The sequence below is a fragment of the Puntigrus tetrazona genome, chromosome 9 (genome assembly GCF_018831695.1).
Source record: "Puntigrus tetrazona isolate hp1 chromosome 9, ASM1883169v1, whole genome shotgun sequence".
Classification (NCBI taxonomy): domain Eukaryota; kingdom Metazoa; phylum Chordata; class Actinopteri; order Cypriniformes; family Cyprinidae; genus Puntigrus; species Puntigrus tetrazona.
Genome location: NC_056707.1, coordinates 12,568,001 through 12,592,982, shown reverse-complemented (window position 1 = coordinate 12,592,982; position 24,982 = coordinate 12,568,001). Strand labels below are relative to the sequence as shown.

Genomic DNA, 24,982 nt, shown 5'->3' with positions numbered 1-24,982 from the left:
AAGAATCACAAGGGGGAAATTAGGAAAACGTTAAACAGGAAGAAAACGCAGAGTGAGAACCTATGAAGCGAGTGGGTAAGTGACTAGAAAGAATGAAGGAATCCTATTAAAGGGTATCCGGTCTGGCACACATCACCGTTGTGATAGCTGAGATTTTGTGCATTTAAAACAAAAAGCATAATGCTGAAACTGCTTGGCTTTCTAACAGTGTCACTGGCCAAAATAAGAGAACTGAGTATGTTCAACATTTGTGGAAAGGGGGCAGGGATGCACACTGGGCCACAGTGGGTCTCAAACAATTGACTAATCTATCATTAGTCATCCTTCAATGCATATACATTCAAGATCATGTTAGAGGTTTCGTGCTCAGCTGGGCAATGTGGTAGGTAGGTAGAGACAGATCGTCATGCACATATTTTCCTTTGGACGGGGGCACCAGTGGAACTTGCTGAAATAGGTGAGCTTATATAAGACCAAAAGGCAACAGACACCTTTATGAGACATTTGTCTAGTTGTACATTTTTCATTCAGAGGGCAAATGACAACAGTTCAAATCCTGAATAAATGCATAATACATAGTAAACCTCTTTTATATTATTCTTTACATAAGCAGCATGTCTCAGTGAGTTATTTTAATAATTTAAAAATGCCTGGGTCATCAAAACAATTTGGTATGATCACCTCCCATAACTACATTCCCAAACATCAGGCATCCGAAAGCAAGATGCACTGACAACGTTTGCTATTGCGTTTCACCTGGCACCTGGCTCTTTTTGCCTTCATTATGTAGGCAAAAAGAGCCACATTATTACTACTGATACAAATTTTATGCATATGTTAAATGTGCCACTTTGAATGGAAACATAGTTAATTAATGCTGAACTGAGTATGAATCGTTAACTTTAAAATATATTACAGAAGGCATAAAATATTCTAAACTAGTAGAATCAATTTAATGTGTTAAACTTAATTTCATAATTTAGCATAAAAAAGTGTTAGGAATTAGCATATAAACTCTTGCCCTTTACTCATACACAATTAGACAGACATTGTCTATTCATTCTTATCTAATATTTCATTAGCAAATTATTGCTGCATGTGCTCAATTATTTTGATTAAATAATGAGCACATCATGTAATTATTTCAATAACAATTTTAACAGAATGACAGCCCTACTCTAAATATATTCCTGACTGGAGAGTCATTGGTAGACTGATATTCATGGTGGTTAAAAAAACCTGAAACACTCACTAGAATGTAGACGCTCTTGCCAGTCCCTGTGGGACCGACAAAGACAGTGGGTTTCTGATGAGTGATGAGCAGCTTCATGAGAGCAGTGTAGCGTACAGTGTTCTCCGTAGGCACAATTATTTCGTTGAACTGCACATCTTTGGGGATGGGGGGCAAAGCCTTCAGCTTCTCAGTCCACAACTCCCATCTGCCTGGGCCCTGGTTAGAGTATCATTGTTCATGTAAAACATTATTTAATGAATAACAATTCCAATAAATCTTCTTGTTAGCTTTTATGGTGTTTTGTTTTCCTGTCCTTCTGCGTGCCTTAAAAGACATTGTAGGGTATTAACACTGCATTGTTTTCAATTCCACCATCATGACACCCACTGAAATTTGTTCATGGTGCACTCTTTGTAGAAGTCTTACATACACCACAAAAGAATGGGCTTGTTCATAGTCTTGTCTGTTCAGAAAAAAGGCTTTTATCTAGAGCAGAAAAATGTAAGCAATGGATAATCCATTTCTTCTCTAATAAATGACATTTTCAGCATTTAATGAGGCATGAAATTGGCAAATTAGTCCAGGTTATGCCTGAAGTTTTATTACACAGAGATAAAGCTTGTGATTTACAACAAATAATAAGACAGATTACCTCATTCAGGATGAGGAGGGTGTGCTTCCTGGGCAAAGAGTGAATTTGCTTATTAGGATTTCAGGACGAAAAATACAAATAATCAAATTCACATGCCTCAAGCTCCAGGAATTAAGTGGTTGATTTTACACTTTGTATGTATTCTAAATACAGAGCTAGCCAAGGTGGCATTTTAATACTAAATCAGGCTGGATATTAGAATTGTACAACTGCTTTCTAGAAAACCAACAAACATCTTTAAGAAGCAGCAGAAATGGAAACGTAAGAATAATTATATGTAACACAGGTATTATAGATACAAGATTTAATAATATTTACATATATAGAAATATGTAACTGTTTATTACGTGAAATAACACATAAATGGGCTTTCATTTAAATTATATGTAAACTGATAAGGGAAAGTGTGCATTTTGTTCCCATAATTTGTTACTACATTTTGATTATTTATATAACGAATTAACCATGGTTTATTCTAAATGGAAATAATATAGGGACTGAAGAAAAGATGAATGTACAGTAATTATTAATAGAATGTTGTTTAGATGCATGCATAAATAGATTTAGTTTGAGTGCAACATCAACTTCCAAAAAGTATTTCACGTCAGCTAACTAATTACCCCCTAAAAATTAGGATAGGAAAAAAAACTTTCCAAAAGAGCTCAGTCTTTTTCTCTCTACATATCCGCCCAAATGTGTTGAAGAAACGCCCTGACCTCTTTGAGGAAGCAGTATTCATAGAGCGTGCCCTCAGTGGGTAAAGGCACCGTCAGCTGCTTGGCAGGAGGCTCCACGTGCTCCAGGATTCCATGGCGTGTGCGCATCTCTTCACTAAGGCCACCTGCCAGCATCTCCCTCACCAAGCCATCAAACTTTACCCTTCCTGCTTCAGTGCAGCTGGCCCCGACTGACCACACAAGGCAAAAAACAAAGATGCCCTATACAAAAAGAAATAAAAACAATGTTTTAATGGAGTGGGAGAGGTCAAAGCTAGTGGTGCTTTGTTTTGACTAACAAACATCTCATCTTAATGTTGACCACTAATAAGCCCATTTTTAGGTATCATACATTGAGTTTTTAATGCATTTTCGAAATCATTACTTCCTCCATTGAAGTTTTGAATCATTACGACCCACTGCTGACCTTCCCAGAGCTACTAATCCAATCAATTATTCAAAAATATTCCTTTACAAACTAAATTGCACCTTTAGATCAATCTGCAGCAGCAATGACAATCTATACAAACACAGCCGCCATTGATTTGGGGCGAAATGCTTTGTGCTCTTTTGCATAAACAAAAAAAAAGCTTTAAGAATGTGCAATACTCTGATGACCAACTAGGAGGAAGCAAATAAAGTCATTCCTATCTGGGAGGAGGGAGACTTTCTAAGCATTGATCCTATACCGGCTAATCAATGAGACTCTCCATCTAGGTTGGCAGTTTTTGATCTACTGATATGATCTTCGTCTCAGAGGAGCAGGTGGAGAAAGATTATTACCTTTAGAGGAGAAATGCAGACGGTATTGACAGACTTCAGACAACAAAAAAAAGTGGCAAAAGTTGCCTTTGGCTTAAGAGATGACCTTTCAGGTCACTAAAGCTAAGATTAATAGAAGAAACTATTAATATGAAAAATTGGCAGTGGATCACACAAACTGGAAAAAATGTACATGCTTGTGATGAATATTAAGCAAGCTATGTTTCAATTCATTAGGCGTGAGATGAAAGTGAAATGAAAAGATGAGTACTATGAGATATGGACACTACAGTATATCCAGTATATGGCAACTTTCTACACCCTCTTTATGGATTAGATATATTTAAATAATTAAAACATATTAAAGCTCCAGCACATACAAATTTATCACAATTAGATTTTGACATTTTCTAATGAAAATGGAAGTGGTGCCTATGTAAAACAAACCTTCATGCTGCAGTGTAATGTGTATGGTTGCTAGGACATTACTACTACGTTCAAGAAATTTTTGCTTAGTTGTTAGTGAGCCGCCTCAGTGCAGGCTCAGCAGAAGTGTGGATTGATTTCAGCTACACAGGGAAAGCTGCAAGCGTTGAGTGTCCAACATTCCACAATTCATCTTTTTTACTTTTTATCTCCTTACCTCAAGCCAGGAGCACACATCTCTCTCACTCATCCCCTTTATCTGGCTCTCCTCTCTGAACTCATCCATCATGCAGTCCATCAGATTCATCAGAGACCTCACCAGGCTTGTGTTGGACGTAGGAGATAATTCCTGAATGCCCACACAAAACACACCCCATTAGTCCGAACCAAGAACCTGTGGCTAGATGATTAGTGGTATGCCATTTATACTGGGCAAAACTGTCTTAAAGCTTTGCAAGAAATGCTGTGATTTTGTTTTGCAGAGAGAATAAATAATGACAAACAAAGTTGTGAAGAAAATGTAGCGGTTAAATGAGTGGAATAAAGTGCTAGACTGTCTGACAAAAACTGTATTAATCAAAGTGTACTGTAAGCCTTAAGAGACAAAACAGAACTGACAGGAAAAGTAGCAGTTAAAAAAGAAAGCACATAATTAGTGCTTTATCCCATTCTGAGGACAATGCATGCATGAAAGCACAAAAGAGCTCCTAATTGCAGAAGCATGTGATTATTAGGAAAGAAAATGCTGTATGTAATGTGGTTAATTGAGACCATGTAAGAATTTCCTATTACTTCCAGAGTAATAATAATGTCATATAAAGACTAATGGATGCCATTTCTGTAGTATAGTTGCATTTTTATGAAAAGAGGTCAGAAATGTTTCTTCTAGCTTTGCCTAAATTTTAGTAAGACCAGGAAAAAGACAGGGGGCAAACAGGAAATACTCAGGAAGTTTGAAGAAAATATAATATTAGTTAAGGGATGATCTACAGTCATCATCACAAAAGAAACCACAAAGCTACCGGTAATTAGGAACCAGTGCAAAGTTGCAGGGTCTTGTATCATCCTAAGCTTAAGAGAATAGGGAACTTAGTGAAATAATTTGTCAGTGATTTACACAGGACGAAAAACAATATATGAATGTGCAATTTAATATCAATTTAATTAATGATGCTTTTTAATTCAGTATCAAAGCATTCCCTTATAAGTTGCAGCACAGTTACAGCTGTACCTTAGTGCCTTTGCGGATGAGCTGAAGACATACTGGCAGCATGCGGTCAAAGAGGCCAGTGATCAGGTCTTTGTGCATGGAGCTCAGAGAGGACGGCAAAGTATTGAGCCAAGACAGCATCAGAGGCCGCCATCCCAACATGTGAGGCTCCATGTAGATCATGCCGCAGCGAGATACCTACACAGAAAGCAGTAATGCCCCAGCTTGATAAAAAAAAAAGATGCACTACTGTTTAAAATGTTATGGTCTGCAAGATTTTTGAAATAAGTTTTTGAAAGAAGTCTTTTCAGTTTTTGAAAGAAGGCAACATTCATTTGATTAAATCAATTCACAAAAACAGTCTCCAGTCTTTAGTATCACATGATCCCTCTGACATGCAATTCTTATTATTGTATATATGTTGACAACAATTATGCTGCTTAATATTTTTTTTGTGAGAGATGTTATATATTTTAGTTTTTAGGATTATTTGATGGACAGAAATTTCAATGTAAAAGTCATTTCTGGGGGAGTTGATTGAGTCTATTTTTTAAAAATGCAGAATGTTTCTTTAAGAGATACTGCTGCTGCTCAAATAGCATATAAGATAACCCATAGCAGATCTATACATCTATAACAAAGATAGGGACTATTGTAAATATCAAGAAGCAAGAAAATAGCATTCATTACCAGAGTAGTCCTTTCTAAAGGATGTGGACACACAACTCCAAAGGGTACCAAACTTTTTAGATATTACTTAGCCATCTGGAATGGTGCATAGTTCAAACAAATTGCATTTTATTCATCTGCACGGCAGCTGCACTGGGTTACTCATAAAGATAAAGGTCTTCTGTGCTTAATGATTTGATGAATAGCACATCATCAAGGTTACATGATGGAAACAGCTGTCGGAAAGCGGCTCCCACGAAAGGCCCATGTGAATGGTAGAGGTGTAAGCGAATTGCAAACTGGGCGCTTATGCACAGGTGTTAAGCCGGAGGAGACATCTGGGGCAAGCATGACCTCGAGAGCATGTTAGCTTGTTCAACTGAATTCACATTGAACTTTGGTCTAGTTTGCAGCAGGCCATATGAGTCAAGCATCAATATATAAAAAGGAGGAGGCCAAGACAGAAATTGCGAGAGACAGGTATGGGCCAAAGGGAGATGGTTTATGCTATAGCCAGGCCGCTTTCGTTTTCTGTCAAAATAACACAAGATATTCACAAATTTGATCTCTGTCTCACTCTTTCCCTCTGGCTCTGTCTCCGGCATCTACTTTGATCTGATCTGGTGACAGTCGCAAAAAAACAAAACAAAAAAAAAACATGCAGACATTCACATATACACTCTTTCCTTCTCCATAACATGCTTGTTTAATCTCTGTCATCATCACCCATTCTTTTGAATCAGAGCCTTCTGCCCACACTGGGCCAGAAAAAGCTGGGATCCACAACTATAAGAGCCTTTCCTCAGGCTGGGATGTGTGAGGCAGAAGCTCTGTCAGATACAAAGCCATCTTAGGAGAAGACGCAGAGAGAAATAAAGGAAGGAAATTGCGTTGGTGTTTCTGAAAAAAAGAAATCCAGTAGTGACATGCCATTATGCCATTCTTGAGTAGGCTGGGAAAAGGGGGTGGGTTATTGCCAGTGAATTGGTAAGTCCTCTTTTGACAGGTTTGCTGAATGACAACAACAATCTCATTTGATGGTCTACTTTCCTTTTTTTTTGAAACCCAAAACATCAAAGGCAGCTTCAGAGATGCTATGATAAAGATATAACAAAATGCGTTGGAAAATGTGAGGATATATTTTCATCAAATTTCATCATTTTTATACTGTATTGTATTTAAAAAGAAATAAAATATGTGCACTGTAGGTTTGCCTTTGTAGGTGGAATATATTAAAGGCACATATTATTGGAATATCTTGCAAATGCCTGCTGAAGCCATCCCAAAGTGAGATATAAGTGGATGAAGTTTTTTTTAAAAAGATTCATCTTATTTCGATCTTACTTGTATTGTGAGCCTGTCACAGTAATGTCATGTCATGTAAAAGGAGGCACTGCAAAGAGGTTTTTATAAAGGTTGAGGCTGTTATGAACTAAATTGGACACAAAAGTAAATTTGCTGCCCATGTGTGAGCCCTAGAGCAAAGTGTTTTTTTATGTGAGAAATAAAAATTGTCTCTTTAGTAGAATATAAAAATTTTACTACAATCATATTGCTTTTGGAATAAAGTAATTATACTGTCATCTACCGACTGTACGTTTTTAGATTTTGTATTTACTATTAATTGTTATACGTTCATTTTGATTTAAAAAAAGATGCACACAGAGTGTGACATATCAATTCTTGACTGCTGTGATATCTAAAGAAATTCTTCATGTTCAGCGTGGCCAAGAATCATGCTGAACCACATAGCTATTATCTTACCGTGGCTGGTGAAGCCACCTCCAGGTCCATGGGCTCAAAGATAAGGCTCATCTGTGGGGACATCTGGATGATCTCTCCACTCATGAGACAAAGCTTCTTGTTGTCGTCCAGTACAGTGTTCATGTTCTCAATCCACACTGCATCCACAGGCCCATCAAATATCAGCCACTTTCTGTCAGGACTCTGGTAGGAAGGCAGCAGACAGTCACTTCAGACTCAAATTGAACAACTTCAACTTTACAGCGTGCGCTGTGTCTCAATAAAATAGGTATAATTGCATATCATTATTATTATTTTTTTACCACTTGGAAAGTTAGAGCTCACCAGAATAATAAAAAATTAGCTGTAGAACAATGAAAGATGACAATTTTTCCTAGCATTTTCTAAAGGTTTTGGCTAATCTTGAAAGTTTAAAGTTAAAAATAAGGGAAACGTAACATTTCTCCAACACTAGAATAATAATTATTGTAAAATTTCAAGAATGACACATTTGTTTAAGCATAAAATTCTTGCATCGTTTTAACCTAGTTCTTTCTACCAATACATTTTCCTGCTTAAACAACTTCAATTTTGTAACATGCCTTCATAGCCTCCAGCAAAAACAGCAGCAATTAAAATGAAACTAAGTGCGAAGCAAACATTTGACACCTGTCTGCTCTTATTATGTTCCTTTTTATTCCTCAATTACAGCTATTAGAGGATCTAGGTTTGCTCTCCACCTTCTTGCTGTGCCAAAGATAATGCTCTACCATGTCTTCTGCCATCAACTGTTTAAACATAAACATTTCTATTGTAACCCGGCGAAACAAAGCTTCAAACTGTGATTCTTTGGAAATGAGGGTAGGACTGCATTCTGAAGAACATCAAAGTCAGTGGGTAAATGATGACACAGATTTAGGCATAGTGTTACCATGGTGAAGAAAATATAAGAGCTAAAGATTTCAAGTAGACAGCACTACCATATGTGAATGTTCTTAGTTTTGAGACAGCTTTAAATTGGAAGGAAGTTTATTTTTTGTGTCATTGCTATTTATGGAATTAGTGACTTAAAAAAGCATAAAGATCCAAGTAGTAGAACTGATGCATAGAAGGAGGGAGGGATGCATGGAGGAATAAATGTCTGGATGGATTAAAAATGGGATGATGGGAGGGATCATTGACAACGGGACAGAGGTGTAGACAAATAAGAAAATATAGAGGTAGGTGAAACAATGGATAAATGGTTGGTTGGATGGATGAATAGATGGATAGAGGTATAGATGCACAGGTGTGTGAATAAATGGACAATTAAGATGATTGTAATGGTAAATGTACCTGGGAAGTGGCGAATGCTCTATAGCTGACAGCCAAGATGCCATCTGACCACTCATGGGACACAGGATCAAACTGTCCATACAGCTGGCCCATAGTGATAGACTTTGGGTTGATAACTGTGATCTGAACCCTGTTCTCCTCCATCAGTCTCTGCATTCAAATGAGGTTAAGTTTGATTGTTTCTATAACACAACATTTCCATAGCTTTTTGCATCAATTGCATCATATTAGCATGTGTATGAATGTGCTTCACTGCAGTGATTTATAGCAGTACCATCACTAAATGTGTTGTCTGTTCTCTGAAAACACAAGAAATCACATTTCCTTTCTATAAAAACATTTTACTGACTTTTAAGTGTTCTATTATGCAAAAAGAGCAGTTTGTATTGTGGTATTGTGATACAAATTCACATCCAGTTGGAACTGCTTGAGGAATGTGGGAGTCTTTGAGACTTTGGGAGTTCACATCCTCTGGGTACAAGAAAAAAGTAGTCGAAAACAGTCAATAAGTAGGATAAAAGAACAAAAGTTTGAATCTTATGTAACAGACATACAATGGTGAATGCAGAAAGTTCTACTCCCACTGTAACGGTTTGAGCAACGCTAGTTTTGTACACAGTTGTCCATTTACCGCACCTTCTCACAGATGTCATGCAGGGCTGCGGCGAGCACGCGGTAGGCAGATGTCTTCCCACCGAAGGGTTCACCCACCATCATGAAGCCGTGACGCACAATCATCATTTCATAGATCTGTAGGATCTTCTCAGCAAAGAAGTCAGTGACCTGCAGGTTCATCTTAGCGCTGTTTTCATTAATAGCCTCAAGCAAAATGCTGTAGTCTGGTTTTGGAAGCTTGATTCCAGGGAATAGATCGGAAGTGATGCCCTGGACACATTCAAAATGACTGAGAAGTTAGTAAAGGTTAACTGGAGAATTAAACATACATTTAAATGAATGCATGTTTAGAATATACTGATAAAGATGTTGTACCTCAAATAATGGAAGGTCATGAGCCAGAAATTTCGGGAGGTTGACATCAATAATAGATCTCAGCAACAGAATATCCTCATTCTCCTCTGGAAACTTCAGCTGTGACATGTTAAACACAGGGAGAGAAAGAGGTTTGACACTCAATAAAAGATTCGCTTGTGCCGTCACTTTTCCAGGGTCTCCAGGGGGAGAGTGGCATTCAGCCACATTGTCTTTGCTCATTCTTTACCATCACAGTCATTTGCAACTCAGACCTGAGGGGTTTAGAGCATGCCTTTGTCTCCAGAAGTAATTTCAAGATGGCAAAAGAGTGCAGTCTCGGGTGTGATGGTGCAAAGATTGCTGTGAAAATGACACAGGCGTATTCATTTCTGAGAACAGCTGAGATGACACAAGCAGGCGCTATTCAAATTTGGCAAAACGAGAAAAGCGAGTGGGAGCCGCCAAGGTCAGGTTCTTCCTCTGCCTATTTCAGCTCTGTGAGATTTAGTTTTGTGGCTTTAATATTTCAGGCTCCTTATTGTCAAACTATAAACACATTAGGATGAGTAACTGTCATCCTTGTAAAATACAAGTTATCATTCCTTGAGTTCTGGTCCTGATTTATTTACAATATTTAGTTATTTAGGGCAATGATTAGATTTTACTACTAAACATTCTCCCTAAAATTAATGTAATATTTTAATCATAGATTCATGATTGAAAAACCAGAAAAAAAGAAGACACGGTGTGTTGCTACTATTGTTGCACAAAATCACATCAGAGAAGATGGCAGATGAAAACAAGAAACTCTACCCACAAATTAAAAAGTTAGCTCGACAGTGTAAAAAAAAAAAAAAAGGTTACAGACATTCCAGGCTGCAGTCTGCTTTTTTAAACATTTGGTTACAAGCACTCTCTTCACCTCCCTATAGCTGTGTTTTGAGTGTTTTGTATTAATTTATTTAATGTTATTAGTTTGTTTTTGGTGAATACAAACAAAAAGGATTATTTCATTATTTAATTTCAAACTTACTATACATATTGCAGTAGTACTGTTATTGCAAATTCTTTGGGTGATGAGAACAGTGTAGTGAAAGTCTGATATTGCACAATGTACATTTAACCTGTCACAATACAATGAATGCTTTTCATTGAGACTGTTACTGAAGGATGTTGCTTTTAATAAATGAAAAGCCAGAAGCAGTGAATCAGTGTACCATCAGTGTACCATGACTAATTTACTTCCTTTATGTAAAGAACTTTGAATTACCAATGTGTATGAAATATGCTATATAAATTAACTTGCCTTGCCAAAGTGTCTCTCGCCCACTCGAACTGAGCCTACATTTTGATTCTACAGCCTTCAAGAGAGGGTTAAAATGGTAGCCTGATCTCATTAGTGTACATAGGATTTCATACATATGTTGATGTGTATATGTTTGTGTATTTGAACATTGCTGTTGAGTACAATACGGCATCTAAAATCAAAAACTATGAATGCAGATGCACCTAAAAATCGTCAAGAGCTGGCTTTAAAAGCCACACGAGGCATGCTACAGGGAGAGCTTTGCCTCCATGACATGGAGCACTATTGCCAACTCTCTCTTTTCCCTCAGACAGCAGCGTGTGACCGATCGGCCCCCTCACAGAGAAGCACAGCAAGGACCCACTGCACCAGAGAGAACGAGAGCACCCACAGCACCGGACCTCTTATTTGAATTACCACTGAGCATGCCTATAAATACAACCACCCTCTGTGGCTTTTATTTTGAACTCTCCTTGTCGTGTGATTCTTCACCCTGTAACTAAATTTAAATCATTTATTGTAAATCATAAATCTTTAATCATCTTTGATTACTAGAAAGTAAAAAAAAAAGTATTTGGGGAAGAAAGACTTCATAGTCTATTTTAATGTGTCCTTGCTGAATAAAAGTATAAATTTATTTCAAAAATGCACTAGTGCGGCAATGTAACTAGAAGAAAAAGTGTATTCTCTGTTTACTAACAATTGTTGAACATTAAAACATTAAACATTAAAATACTTTGTTCGATAACTTTCGTTTGGACAGTAGCTGTTGGCATCTTTCTTATTTGCATCCACAAGATGCCAAACTGCTGCCGTGGTTACTATGTCAACCGCTGTGAGTTGGGGATAGCAGAAGTGACTCTTTTATTCTGCACAGACACAGAACAATAGGATTCACTCCTCCAAATAAATGCAGCTGCCACTCCTAAAACTTTGCAGGGAGTGAGTGGCCTGTGTGACTCTGACAGGAGACATGGCTTTTATTTAGATGATGCACTCGTATCAGAATAGCAGAGTAAAAGGCATTCATCTTGCTGGAGGCGCATTGTGTGCACTGCTGTTGCTCCTTTGACCTGTCTTATCTGATAGCCTATGGCTGCACTGCTGTTCTCAGTGTCTGAGTGTCAGTAATTGACAGCTGTATGAGGATATTCCCATGCGCATACTAAATATGCTTTTAGGGAAAATCTGTACAGAGTAATAAATCAAAGATCAAGGAATGAGCTCAGGTAGGGCCACCTATGAACATTAAAATCAATGTGTTCAGGCCTTGCTTCAGGGCATCTGCTTATTATGAAATAGGAGTACTTTATAGCACTCTGTACACAAGCCTGTCTAGCAATCAAATGGAATTATTGTATAACATATGACAACTGCAGGTTTGTGTTGACATTTCACTCTAAAAAGTGCGGTGTCTGAAATCACGCTTCCTTATATTGTGCTCTTTACACATTAGAAATGATGAAAGAGAGAGAGAGAGAGAGAGGGGTACTGATTGGAGTCCAAAATTCTTTAAGGTCACGCAGATTTTAGCAAAGTTCTCAGTTTCAATAGTTTGTGTTTTTCACAGATCTGCAATTCTCCAGGCTGCTGAATTGAGTGTGAACACTATTTATATTCAATGTCAGATTCATTTGGCTTTGATCCACAAGCAAAAAGTGGCGAGAGGGAGAGAGGAGAAGGAGCGTGCAATGGGAATTGAGATGAAGTGGAAATGTTTCACTCCTCTGACCCTTGGTAACTCTGTGCTGATAACAGTGGCAGGCGAAGAGGAACTGAGCCAATTGCAGTTGGGAGTCATTCAGAATTGCTTTAACAAGTTTATGAAGCGCTCAGAAACAGTGGCTCAGCAGAAGCAGCAGGAGCCAAAACAGAGAGCTACTAAATGAAATGAGATGTTAAATCAAAACAACAAAGGCCTTCACATTCAAAGACGAAATGAAAGCTGATTCTTCAAATAACATCATTATAGATTCAGGCCACGAATGTTGCAAATAAAGGGCCGTGATTTAAAATGAAACTGTAAACACCACAGAATAGTTCTCTATTGACTTTAATAAGTTATGCTGAATTAATATATTGTATATTAAAGGGGTGTAATATTCACCCCTATAATTGCGGCCATTTTCCAAATCAAGGTCATCATCCTTATCCCCTTATTAGTGGAGACTTAAGTGAGCAGAGCATGTGCGTGTCATTATTTAGTAGTTTGGAATGCACTTATCAAAGGGAGAGATGTCAATTCCTCATTATCTACGTTGGCATATTTAATACGTTTCTGGATCTGAAATAATTTCAGTTGTGTTGCTGTCTATGGAGAGTCAAATGGCTCTCCAATTTCATCAAAAATATCTTAATTTGTGTTCCGAAGATGAACAAAGGTCTTAGGGGTTTGAAAAGACATGAGGGTGAGTAATTAATGACAGAACTTCCATTTTGGGTTGAACTAATCTTTTAAAGCATATTGCTTTTTTATTAAAATATTTAAATCAAAGCATTGCGATAAAAATGCAATATAACATCAGGAGTTTTTTTTTTGCAGATACAGATCCTACCTTCAGGTTCCCTGCGGCAGTCAGAACAGATTTGACAGCCCTCATGCCGTAATCATAGTGGTGCTGGGAAGAGAGCTGCTCAGAGCACAGTCTGTACGTAGCTACAATCTTCACTGAGAGCGGTCGTGCTCTGACAAATCCACAGGAATACAGCACAATCTCAGCTATCAGAGCATAGTCTGGCACCATCATAGCTACTGTCCGGAAGAGAGCCTGCAGCAGACAATTACACAAAATTCACAAGCACTATATACTTATATACTATATAAAACGGGACAGTAACACAGTAAACAAGTGACAGCAAGAAATAAAGAAACATTTTCATTGCAACAATATGCACAGAATCACATCAATAATCAAAAAATGTTCCTCTGGGAATGACACATTCAAAAGGTAAGCGCATTCCGTGTGCAAAGGAAATCTTTGCATGAACTAGGTTCTGTACATACCTTCAGGTTGTCAGGTAGTTCAGAGCGTCCTGCATAGCCAGGGTTCATTGTGATAAAGACAGCACATGTAGGGTTTAGTTTCAGCTCTGTCCCCTCAAACTGCAGCATCTCAGCATGGGCAGAAATACCTGCAGAGAACAAAAAAATGATATATTCATCAAAACCCAAACTAAAGAAATCTCATTAGACTGATAGATTTATGCCATTTAAGCATCCTAACACTTAATTTGGCTGGACTCAGATGTAGGCATTTAGGAGCATATAGGAGGTTTAAAAAAACCTAGGGCTCCATTGATCGAATTTTAAAATCCATTGACAACACAGTTGACATTTAACTCAAAATGTGCACGCAGACACACACCTCTCTGGATAGTAAGAATTTGCTGAGCCACCACCGAAAGCACTTCCAGATCAATACGGTTGAACTCGTCAAAGCAGGCCCAGGCACCGGACGACAACAAGCCCTGGAAGAAACCATGTATCTTTACCATGACTTAAAGCAAATGTAGTCTGAACACTCCTGTGCTGCAAGATAACTGACAAAGGGTGAGCAGGATGACATTAAAACGCAAGCCTTTTGCAATTCTAAGCTCTCTGATTAAGATACAGCTGTGGCTTCCTGATAGTACTGAGGCTGTACAGCAAACGCAACGCAATCTTCACTAGCAGACCAAACTAAAACGCTAACATGTATGCTAATTATAGATATACTTTGGTTTAAAAGTCTAAGACCACTGGAGAAAATAAATATATTTTGCTTTTATCAAAATTTTTCTAATACAATCTTTTTAAATTAAAGAGATGGTTCACCCAAATTGAAAATCCTTTCACTAATTAGTCGCCCTCTTGTCGTTCCAAACCCATAATACTTTAGTTCATTTTCAGAACACAAATTAAGATATTTTTGATGAAATCTGGGAGCTCTCTGACCCTGGATAGACATCAATGGAACTAACATGTTTAAAATTAATAAACACAGTAAGGACATTGTTAAAATAGTCCATGTGACATCACTGGTTCAACCATAATTTTATGAAGCTAAGAGAATATTTTTTGTGTGCAAAGAAAACTAAATCAATGACTTTATTCATCAATTCATCTCCTACGCATCACCATCAGCTGCCATTCATGAGAGTACCGTGACACATATGTCCCTGGGCCTGGGAAAATTTGAGTTTCATTGCTGTATAACGAAGGTCAGAATGCTCTTGGATTTCTTAAAAAAAATTTTTTGGAATGTGCATTTTAAAATGTCTTAGATTAAACTAAAATGTTTACATACATACACACAGAGAATTAACATTGTCATTCTCATGCTGAGCTACAAAATAATTTTATTCCTTCTACTTTTCTTCGTTTTAAAATGTTCAAAATCATAAAACTTTTTATTTACCCCAGAGTAATGTCTTACTGAGCTTTTTATTTAGAAAAGTTCAATTTAATCAGAAGTATTTTGTGGGGTCGATAATCTGGAAGACAATACAAAACAAGATGAGACAAGACCATTCTCATTATGTAATATTATTTCAAATAGTTCATAACCCCCCTTCTACAAGCAAACATTTTCTTCAAAAATTCTGGTATTCTGAATCTGTGTTACTATAGTAACCAGTGACGGTCATGCCAGTCAGTGCTGTGCTATTCTGTTTGAGAGGTTTTTTTTTTTTTCTAAAGACACATGATGCTTGACCTCATGTGTGCTATTAACTGTCATGTCATATTAGCATTAGCATTATCATTTTTATATTATTATGTAAGCTTTTGCTGTGAGTTAAATACTTTAGATTTATGTTGATATTTATTCCTGACATGCATCATAACAATAGACTTTGTAACACTAACCTTAAAGAATTTGCCGAGTGCAATGTAGTCCAGGCCATCAGAGCAGTTGAAAACTACACACTGCTTAGCTATGGCTTTAGCCAGATCTTTGGTGGTTTCTGTCTTGCCGGTACCTGCAGGACCCTCTGGGGCGCCGCCAAGATGTAAGTGTAAAGCTCCAAAGAGAGTTCTGGTAAAGAAGACACGTTAAAAAGGTGAAGCTGTCAGCTGTCAGTGTCATATGATTTGCTCTTCAAAACATTTCTTATTATTATTTTTATTACAGCATGCTGTAGGTGCAGCCACACTGAAAACGATCGCATTTGGATTTTATGAAAAATGTGAAGAATTCTGACCTATAGCAGCGATCAGTGAGAGGTGTGATGACCAGTCGTGGTGTGTTTCCAAGATACTCATAGCCGTACGCCAAGCCTGCATTGATCATCTTTGTCTGAAGCTGGTTTTCCTTCATTGACAGGGTCAGATCAAAGAGTCGAGAGAGGAAAAAAGGAATCAAAGCAGATTATCTGAGTGTCCAAAACAATAGCAAGACAAAAAATCATTTTCAATCCCATTTGCAGACAGTCAATTTGACTTACAATCCAATAGTATCGTAGCTGGCTGAGCCACTCAAAGTTGGTCTCATCATCCACACCCTTCTGTACTAAAGAAGCCAGCACATCCCGGGCATGAACGTCAAGTACCACCAGCGCTCCAAGTGTTACTCGGTTCTGTTTGGACAGCTTGCCACGCACCAGAGTCACAATGTCATCTATCTGAGTATTGTTCTGCTCTAAATAGGCCTGAAGAGCCTGAATCAAAACACAGAAAAAATGCAGCATGAAGTATTCCACAGAGCTGTGCAGTAAAAGACTATATTGCTATGCATAACATACCTTTGGTCCCTTTGCAATGGCTTCATGGATGTCCTTTGTCCAGTAAACCTGTGACACACAGAGCACTGTCTGACCTGGCCAGGCCCTGACCCAGTTGATCCTTAGGTCTTTGGGATAAGCTTCAAATGCCTCTCCAATCACCTGACAGCCAGAAATCAAGAGAGCAGTTACTGCAGCATCTTACAGTTCTAAGAATGGCAGTGATAGTCAGAGAGACATGTCAACTGAAAGGTGTTAAAACACAGGTTTTGTGTTGATATTGGTACGTATTGCTGTGTTTTTGTTATGTTTAATATTCAGGGACTGTCGCTAAAAGTGAATGCTCTATCGTGTTGGAAATATGCCCTACACCAAATCTAACCCTAAACATACCCGATAGTGTTAACAAATGCAAACTGATATAAAAACACATTTGTTGATGCAACCGTGCCATTTCAACTTCTTTTTAGGCAGATTTTAACACTTCTGTCAAACCATAGTTACACAGGATTCAAACCAGAGCTCCTCGCCTCTAAAGTATATCACTATACTACGTGAGCTACTGAACAAACTGCTTATGAAAATACACCGATATGAAACTGGATATGTGTGATGCTAAAGCTCAAAAGCATCACTTTTCAAATCTCCCAGCATATTAATATTGCTTTGAAGTCATATGATATTCTTTATAGTAATATTGAGAAAATTATGCTTTATTAATCAACACTTTGTACATTTGTAGGGAAAGGAATAAAAGGTGTTTTACTGCCTCTAGATATTATTATTATATTATTTCCTCGAAACTGCAGTAATACTTACTGGTAAGTATTTTGTGTCTCGCTAAAAAGTGCTCCCATGTTTATACCATTAGACCAGGTAGAAAAAAACAATTAAATATATAGCCCTAATGCTTCAAAGTGCTTCCAACAATGTATTAAAAAAATCTGAAGTGGGTGACAGCCACAAGCAATTACCTGTGGAAAGGATTTGTCAACCGAACCAATTAATGTACAAGCCAGGCTAAACTACATCGAATCTAATTAAGCTGTTTCCATTTCTACTACTCAGAAATCCACTGACTCTGAGAAAGTTTGTACAGTTTTGTACCTTGTGTATGGAGTGGAGCATGCCAGTCTCCAGTTCCAGGAGCCATTTTTCCACCTGTCCACGAGCTTTAGATGTAGAGATAATGTCCAGCAGCTCCACCACCTCCCCTTCACTGCTCCTCATATGAGTGATGTCCAAAACATCAGTGAACACGACATTAGCAATACCCTCAAAACACTTCTTGAGGTGGGGCTGCACCCTGGAACATAAAGCCGATGGTGAACTGTTGCGCTTTTCCAGTGCAAGTTTGATATTTCATTTAAGGAGACATGCTTCTGGGATACCTAGATGTTCAGAAATCTTAGGTTTAGAGAAAAAAAAAAGTGTAACCCTGTCAGACGATAGCATGGAAAACTTACACTGAATCACAGAGTCAGTGACTCTATTAACTTCACTCATTATCACTTCCAGTACTTTCTGATACACACTTCAGCAAAATAGCTGCTGCAATTAGATTTTTTTTAAAAGATTTCTGTAAAGCTAGTATTTCCTTTCAAATGTAACAGAAATGTGGGAGACACAAAAGATGAGCGAGAATGACACAGCGAGAGTGAGATAAAGAGAAAGAAAGCAAGAAAGAGGTTATCAGAACTGGTAATAGAGCAGAAAAGCAAGGCCAGCCAAGGCCAACATTCCTCCTAGTTTGTGAAACCAAAAGCCCCATAGTAGTACAATTTGAACTTGCATTTGAGACATCATCATTCATCATTAAACAAATACCTGGGGTGAAATATAACAAGATTTGCTTATACGTTAAGGGCCTGCACAGGGGAGCCACAGCGGAGAAACTAGGCCAGAGTGTCACAGGAAGAAGAAAAAGCACTATAATTAAATTCCCTCAGTAAATACTGGGTTTTAAGGGGTTCAAATTGGGTTTTTCGAGGCCTAGGTGAATCTAAATTGCTTTTCATTTGTCCTTCCCTGTTCCTTTTGAGACCTCACATGCTAAATGTTTACGTAGGCAGCAGTGGTTAGGTAGGCGGCGTAACATCAGTTGGATTTGCCCTGGGAGACATGCCAAAGTAGGCTATGTAAAAACATAAGATATATTCATAAATATCACAGGCTTGAGATTAAAGCCCTGCAAAGTGAATGCAGTGTTTCTTATTTCATGTTACAGTAAATTACATCCAGCCTACGTTCTACATCAAGGTAAAAATTCTTGCATATACTAAACACTCGAAAATCTTGGAACTTTGTAGCAATTTGAAACTACTAATATCCAATAAATACTAGTAGTCATTTGTTTCAAAGCTTTATGATAAAACGTTCCATGTGCTAAATATGTTAGTATATTTCAGAATGTGAGCAGTGCAGTTTCTTACTGTTATTCTTCATGAAAATACTGAAAAAGAAAGCATAGCAGCACCGCACATCAAAAATTGACCCAAACTTGCATCATCTTAAGGTTTTTTGAATAATTGATATAGCACAGACTGATCTACCATAGTTCTTTCCGACATTCAGTCACACAGCCTGGCCTTATTATAAAGCAATCTATCAACAAAGCGAATCCCAAACAGCAAGAATATTGAAAACAGAAGACTTCAAAATCAGATCCTCTTAACTGCTGACAAACAATATTCCTCAAGCCTATAAATCATGTTGCTTCCAGAAATGTCTCTTTTTCTTTTGAGGATATGGAGAAAGTGTGTGAGTACTGTAACTCACACAACACTAAATGTGCAAACCCACAGAAATCCTGTCACTTCCTGTAGCTTGTAAAGGCACAAGGATATGGATCAAGCAGAATGATCACCAGTGGTACATTCAGAAAGCATGATAGCTGATGACAGTTAATGCTGTATAGTATATGCTACCATTCAACAGTTTGGGTCAGTAAGACTGATTGATTGATGAGATAAATTTATATTTTAAACATAAACGCATACCTTAACGTAGTCCTTAAAGATAACATAATCGCAGCTTCCAATGTTTTTAACATTTATAAAAGAAGAAATGTTTTGCGAGCACCAAATCAGTATATTAAAGTGATTTCTGAAGGATTATATAACATTGGAGTAATGATGCTGAAATTTTTGCTTTGCCATCACAGGAATAAATTACATTTAAAATACATTGAAGTAAGTTGATTTAAATTGTAATAGCATTTCACAATCTTATTGTTTTTACCATATAAATAAATGCAGCCTTGGTGAGTACAAGAGACTTCTTTGACTAAAGTCGTGCCAACCCCAAACTTTCAAAATTGAATTGAATTTGACTTTTAAAACTGAAACTGAATACACTACAGCGATAGCACATGACATGCCACAACATTGAAAATTAAATTTACACAACATGTACTCAAAATTCACAAAAAATACCCATTTAAACAGCTATTAGTAAAATTAAGAAATATATGACCAAATATCAGCCAATCTATCAGACTGTCATTACTGAGCACTTTTAAAAGCTTCCCTGTACCTGGTTGGATCCTTAGTCTCTGAGAGGATCTCCAGCAGCTCGTCATTGGACAGGAAGAAGAAGCGGGGGAAATAGAGTCTCTTCTTCTCCAGGTATTCATTCAGACCCTTAAGAATGAGTTCCAGCAACTCGTTACTGCTTTTCATCTTTTCAAGCATCTTTTCAATGGCCACCACTGCCAGGACATGCTTGTCCTAAAAAAGAAACACGTAATATTTAGCTATGTGTTATACAATTCAAATGAATTACATGGAGAACCTGAACTTTTAGTCTTCAGGAAAATACAACAGTGGCTGTGGATGCTTGGTTTGTTGTAGGCAATCTGCAAGGCATTTTTAGATGCTCTCAAAGGTTGAAAAAGTGTTTGGGGCGTCGCCAAAAGATATTCTGGTGGGTTCTTCATTCAATGTACAATACGCCTATAGGATTCAACCATTTTCAGCACCTCTCTTCTCAACAAGCCAATGCAAATTACACCCTGAAGTTTAATACTTCAGGGTTTGCTCAAATCCCTTACCGTATGTATGAGAAATATGTTTTATATCAAGCACCACTAATAATTTAGTAGATGAGTAAAGTGCATATTTGACCGTAACAAGGCATATTAGACTGATCTCTAAAGGAAGCTTCTGGACCGTGTGTGATGTTTTCAAGTTCAGCTGCAGTTGGGAAACTCAACAAGCCTGAAAATCATGGGTAATGGAATACCATCAGCCTCCTTTTAATTCTCTGCCCTCAAAGTTCAGACAAACCCAGTGATGAAAAGATGATATGCATGGCCATATTCCGCTGCTTTCACAAAAGAGTTCATTTATGAAAGGTGTCTCCCACCAGGAAAACTCATCCTATCTTTCAGTGTCTGATTTACAAACGTTCATCCAAAGGTTGTATGAAGGCCACGTCCTTCATTAGAGAGAGAGGAAACAATTGGATACCCCACCCCCTCCCTTTCAACCCCTCACAGATGCTCCTCACCTGTAAAGAGATAATAATTGCTTTTTCCCCTTTTCGGATTGCTATTGATTTTCTATTACCTACGGTGACTAGACTTCACGTTTTCAGAGAGATTGAAGTTTAACGATCACTTTTGGATGACAAAAAGTCCTGATTTCTTGACAGAGACTGAGAGGAAGTAATGAGGGGTTGTTAATAACCAAAGCCTACACAAAATAACCCTTTTACAACATGAAAAGACACCATTGGATGACTCTAATGAAAGAGAGAGGGGATGTTTTATGCCAATTACTCTTTTAATTATTCTTCCTCTCCGTCACGCTGAATTACATTATAGTGAGAGGGTGAGTGCTGCCGGAATGCGTCTGAATGAAGGAATGCTGAAAATCATCCGCTTCTTTTCACAGGGCTCAGAAACATGCAGGTGGGCTGCTCAACGGAGCCAGATATTCACAGTTACTAGATCACATTTTCTTCACAAATGTATTCCCTTTCATTTACAGAGGCATCATTGCCTTGGGATCCACAACAGCTTCATATGTCCCTTCTTGTGTCTTCTTCAGCAAAATAAGAACTGGGCTCAGATCTCCATGTACCACACTGATGTTTCCCCCAAACACCCCACTGATATTATAAGCATGCCTTTCTTTATGTACTGCTGTTTCCTGTAAATCAGCAACAGGCAAAAGCACCTGCCTTCCAGCTGAAATAATACGTGTTTGCTTTTCCAAGAAGAGCCATTTACGGTAATGTGGAAATCGTGAAGTGGTGTAGGAATTATTCAAAAAGAAAACATCCTTAAAGAAAGCCAGAATTCTGAATTCAATTACAGAATGTTTATCTCCGCTTCTGTCAAAAGGGGAAAGTTAGAAACACATTAGAAAAGAGTAAATAAAATCTGGAGTACGTGAACAGCTCTGTGGTTAATGTAGATGAAGAGAGACACCTAGTGGACAATCTGATATGACAGTCTGTAGTATTATCTGATTACAGCTTGATTAAGCACAAAGCTATTTTTCAACAACATGCTTATCGACATAATCGCTTTAGATACATGTAGAACAGAATATATGACTATAGTGAGTTTTCATTTCAGAGAGTGTTTGTCAACTGTCAGAAAATAGTCTCTGAAGAGTCTGTGATGAATTAGGATAGTGCTTTAACTCGCATAAAAGTGCTGAGGTTTTTTTTTAAACTATGGACACTCATTTTTTCAAACCTTGGGGAGGGAGGCAGCATGCCTCGAGATGCTCAATGACCTTGTTTTCCGCACACTCCTAGATCTGAGTCCCTCCAGACAAAATCCATAATTTCTATTTGACGGTACAGCCAGGTGACTTTTTTTCCGTTTAGAGGAGAGACAACAGATATTGATGTCTCTCATAGCACTGAGACTGGACTTGCCAATTACTTGCTGAAGAGTCTCTAGATGAGTGACTGTGTTTGGGTGTGTTTCTCATAGCCGTCTCATTTGTCATGAACACACTAGTTTGATGTCAGGAACTTTTTCAAAGAGTTCTATCTATATCAGTTCTAGATATAAACAAACTCAAGTTTGTGTTTATATTTTGCTGCATATGTAGGGCTTTCTGACTCACCAGGCTGACTTGTTTCATAGTGTCCCTCCAGGTTTTATCCACAGCAGTAAAGCGACGTCCTTCTTCGGGCATTTGAGCCATGATGTCAGGGGAACTGAAGATGGGCTCAAGATAGAGCCAGGTGCCCTGAACCTTTAACCACTCATCCATAATTTCCTGCAGCAAAAGCAGCTTCCCCTCCCAGTCCCTGAGACACATGCATACAGACATACAGTGTAAACAAGAGAAAAAAATAACTAAATACTAGTACCGATTTGTTATCACTGATACAGTTTTTTTTTCCCATGTTGGTGCTTCAAAATCAGGATTAAAAAAGTATGTGATTAATCATGAGACGCTAAAGCTATTAAATCAACAAAGAATTAGCGCATGTTCAATTTTGTAATCTCACCCTATTGAATTGTGCTAATGCAAATGCAAATACTCAACTTGCACCGAACCTTTCAGCCCGACTTTGATGAGAACACATGCAGGTTTCTAATGCAAATTTAGAATCATAGCTAGACCCCTTTTAATGAGGTATAAGCCCAAGGTTTTGCCGTGCCCCAGTAAAATTTCCTTATTAAATCTTTCCTTAAAAAGATTTCCTTGTCTGACAAAATAATTTACAGCAGATATGGCTCAAAATTAGATGTAACAGTGTACTCTATACAGTAAATGAATCTGTAAAATGAAAACTAGTAAAACGATCTGCACCAAATACTTTATACATCTTGTTACATATTATGATTTAAATAAATAAGTAAATAAACCTAGAAATTAAGTCAATTAGGAAATTGACAAGAAATATAGAAGTGGCTGCTTAATGATCAAGAAAATATTATTCTAAGCAAATATAAATGAGCAAATCTGACAGCTACAGTTCTGGTTGTGTATAAACTTTGCACATTTGTAGAAATCGCATATGAGGCATTATTGTTCTTATTGACTGCAAAATATGCACAGACATTCTCTCACCGTATCTCGGCCTCAAATGGCTTGATGAATGGTGAGCCCCTCATAGTCTGAGTCTTGACAATGTGGTCATCCAGCAGCATCTGGATCTCATCCAATGAGGACAAAATGGAGGTTCCAGTTTCACGATAGGGCAGGAGGGTGAACTCCATCCCCTCCCATTCACTAGCCATGCGCTCCATGGCCTTTTCAAGGCCGTGTTCCTTACTGGCCCCTTCGCTGATGGTTTCAAAGGCAGAGAGGTGAGCTTCCAGATGCAGTGGAAGAAACTGGGCCACACAGGCATCCTCCTCTGAGGGCTTGAGGGGAAAGCCGACAACTGCAGACATGGCCTCCCAATGGCGCTCGCGGAGACCAGGGTTACAAAGCACCTGCCGAAACAAACCATCCCCATAAATAATGAGCAACCCAGCATAGAATCTGCACTCTCAGCCTCTGGCATGTTCTTTATTAAACATAATTTACAATGCTTTCAGTTACCAATAAGAGTGAGTTACTGTCAAAAACGAACAGTTGGGAAAGTGACTCAAAAGAAAAGCATCACCTGAACTAGAGGAATGTGTTCCTTAAAGGCTTCCACTTCCGCCTTTACAGAGTTGGCAATTTGAAGAGCTTTGGGTGAGTCCTGGAAGCTTTTTTCTAGCTTGTACAGAGAACGGCTGTAGTTACCCACATCAGATTCCACTTTGTCTGGGTTGACGGCTGAGAGCGGGCCATTCACCCACTGACGGTGCTGATTCTGAAACTCAGCTGCCGTCTCATACAGCCGCAGATAAGGGAGCAGATGGTCTTGGACAGTTTTGCATTGTGGGTACTGAGAGACAGGCCAGCCAAAGGCCTCCTCCTCCTGGTTGAAGCCTCTGATCTGATGGATAAGAGAGTAAACGAGTTTGATTGTGCAGCTGCAGTTCCAACTAAAATAAACTATAATGTTTTTGTCCACAGTGCCAAATACCTTTTCCATAACCAAGTCCAGTTTGGAATTGAGGGCCTGCGCTTTTTTCAGATATTTGTTAAGCTCAGAAATGTCACCAAAGGTCATAAAGTCCTCCACTTGCAATTCATAGCTCTTGAGATCCTCCACAACCCTGTCACATCTCAACTACGATTTAAAAACACACATTATTTTATGCATAGTGCATCAGTGCCAGATTGAAAAAGTGTTTTCATTCTGTGTTATTGGTGGATTTATGTTGATGGATTTCAGCTTAGATTAA

The 24,982-nt window shown here is 38.1% G+C and overlaps 1 protein-coding gene across 1 annotated transcript in view; it reads right to left on the bottom strand.

Annotated features, from left to right (window-relative positions):
• The window catches only part of dnah7 (dynein, axonemal, heavy chain 7), a 56,964-nt gene that overhangs the window by 26,440 nt on the left and 5,542 nt on the right, over window positions 1-24,982 (bottom strand). Inside the window, exons 17-37 of the mRNA XM_043248928.1 lie at window positions 24,721-24,867; window positions 24,310-24,630; window positions 23,769-24,136; window positions 22,812-22,998; window positions 20,260-20,453; window positions 17,833-18,031; window positions 16,747-16,887; window positions 16,450-16,662; window positions 16,207-16,316; window positions 15,872-16,040; window positions 14,391-14,493; window positions 14,030-14,157; window positions 13,581-13,793; window positions 9,738-9,836; window positions 9,384-9,632; window positions 8,748-8,897; window positions 7,434-7,616; window positions 5,022-5,198; window positions 4,008-4,139; window positions 2,603-2,824; window positions 1,253-1,450 (exon numbers count right to left, since the gene is read on the bottom strand). Coding sequence (XP_043104863.1) covers window positions 1,253-1,450; window positions 2,603-2,824; window positions 4,008-4,139; window positions 5,022-5,198; window positions 7,434-7,616; window positions 8,748-8,897; window positions 9,384-9,632; window positions 9,738-9,836; window positions 13,581-13,793; window positions 14,030-14,157; window positions 14,391-14,493; window positions 15,872-16,040; window positions 16,207-16,316; window positions 16,450-16,662; window positions 16,747-16,887; window positions 17,833-18,031; window positions 20,260-20,453; window positions 22,812-22,998; window positions 23,769-24,136; window positions 24,310-24,630; window positions 24,721-24,867 — 3,903 coding nt within the window. The remainder of the gene's footprint in view (window positions 1-1,252; window positions 1,451-2,602; window positions 2,825-4,007; window positions 4,140-5,021; window positions 5,199-7,433; window positions 7,617-8,747; window positions 8,898-9,383; window positions 9,633-9,737; window positions 9,837-13,580; window positions 13,794-14,029; window positions 14,158-14,390; window positions 14,494-15,871; window positions 16,041-16,206; window positions 16,317-16,449; window positions 16,663-16,746; window positions 16,888-17,832; window positions 18,032-20,259; window positions 20,454-22,811; window positions 22,999-23,768; window positions 24,137-24,309; window positions 24,631-24,720; window positions 24,868-24,982) is intronic.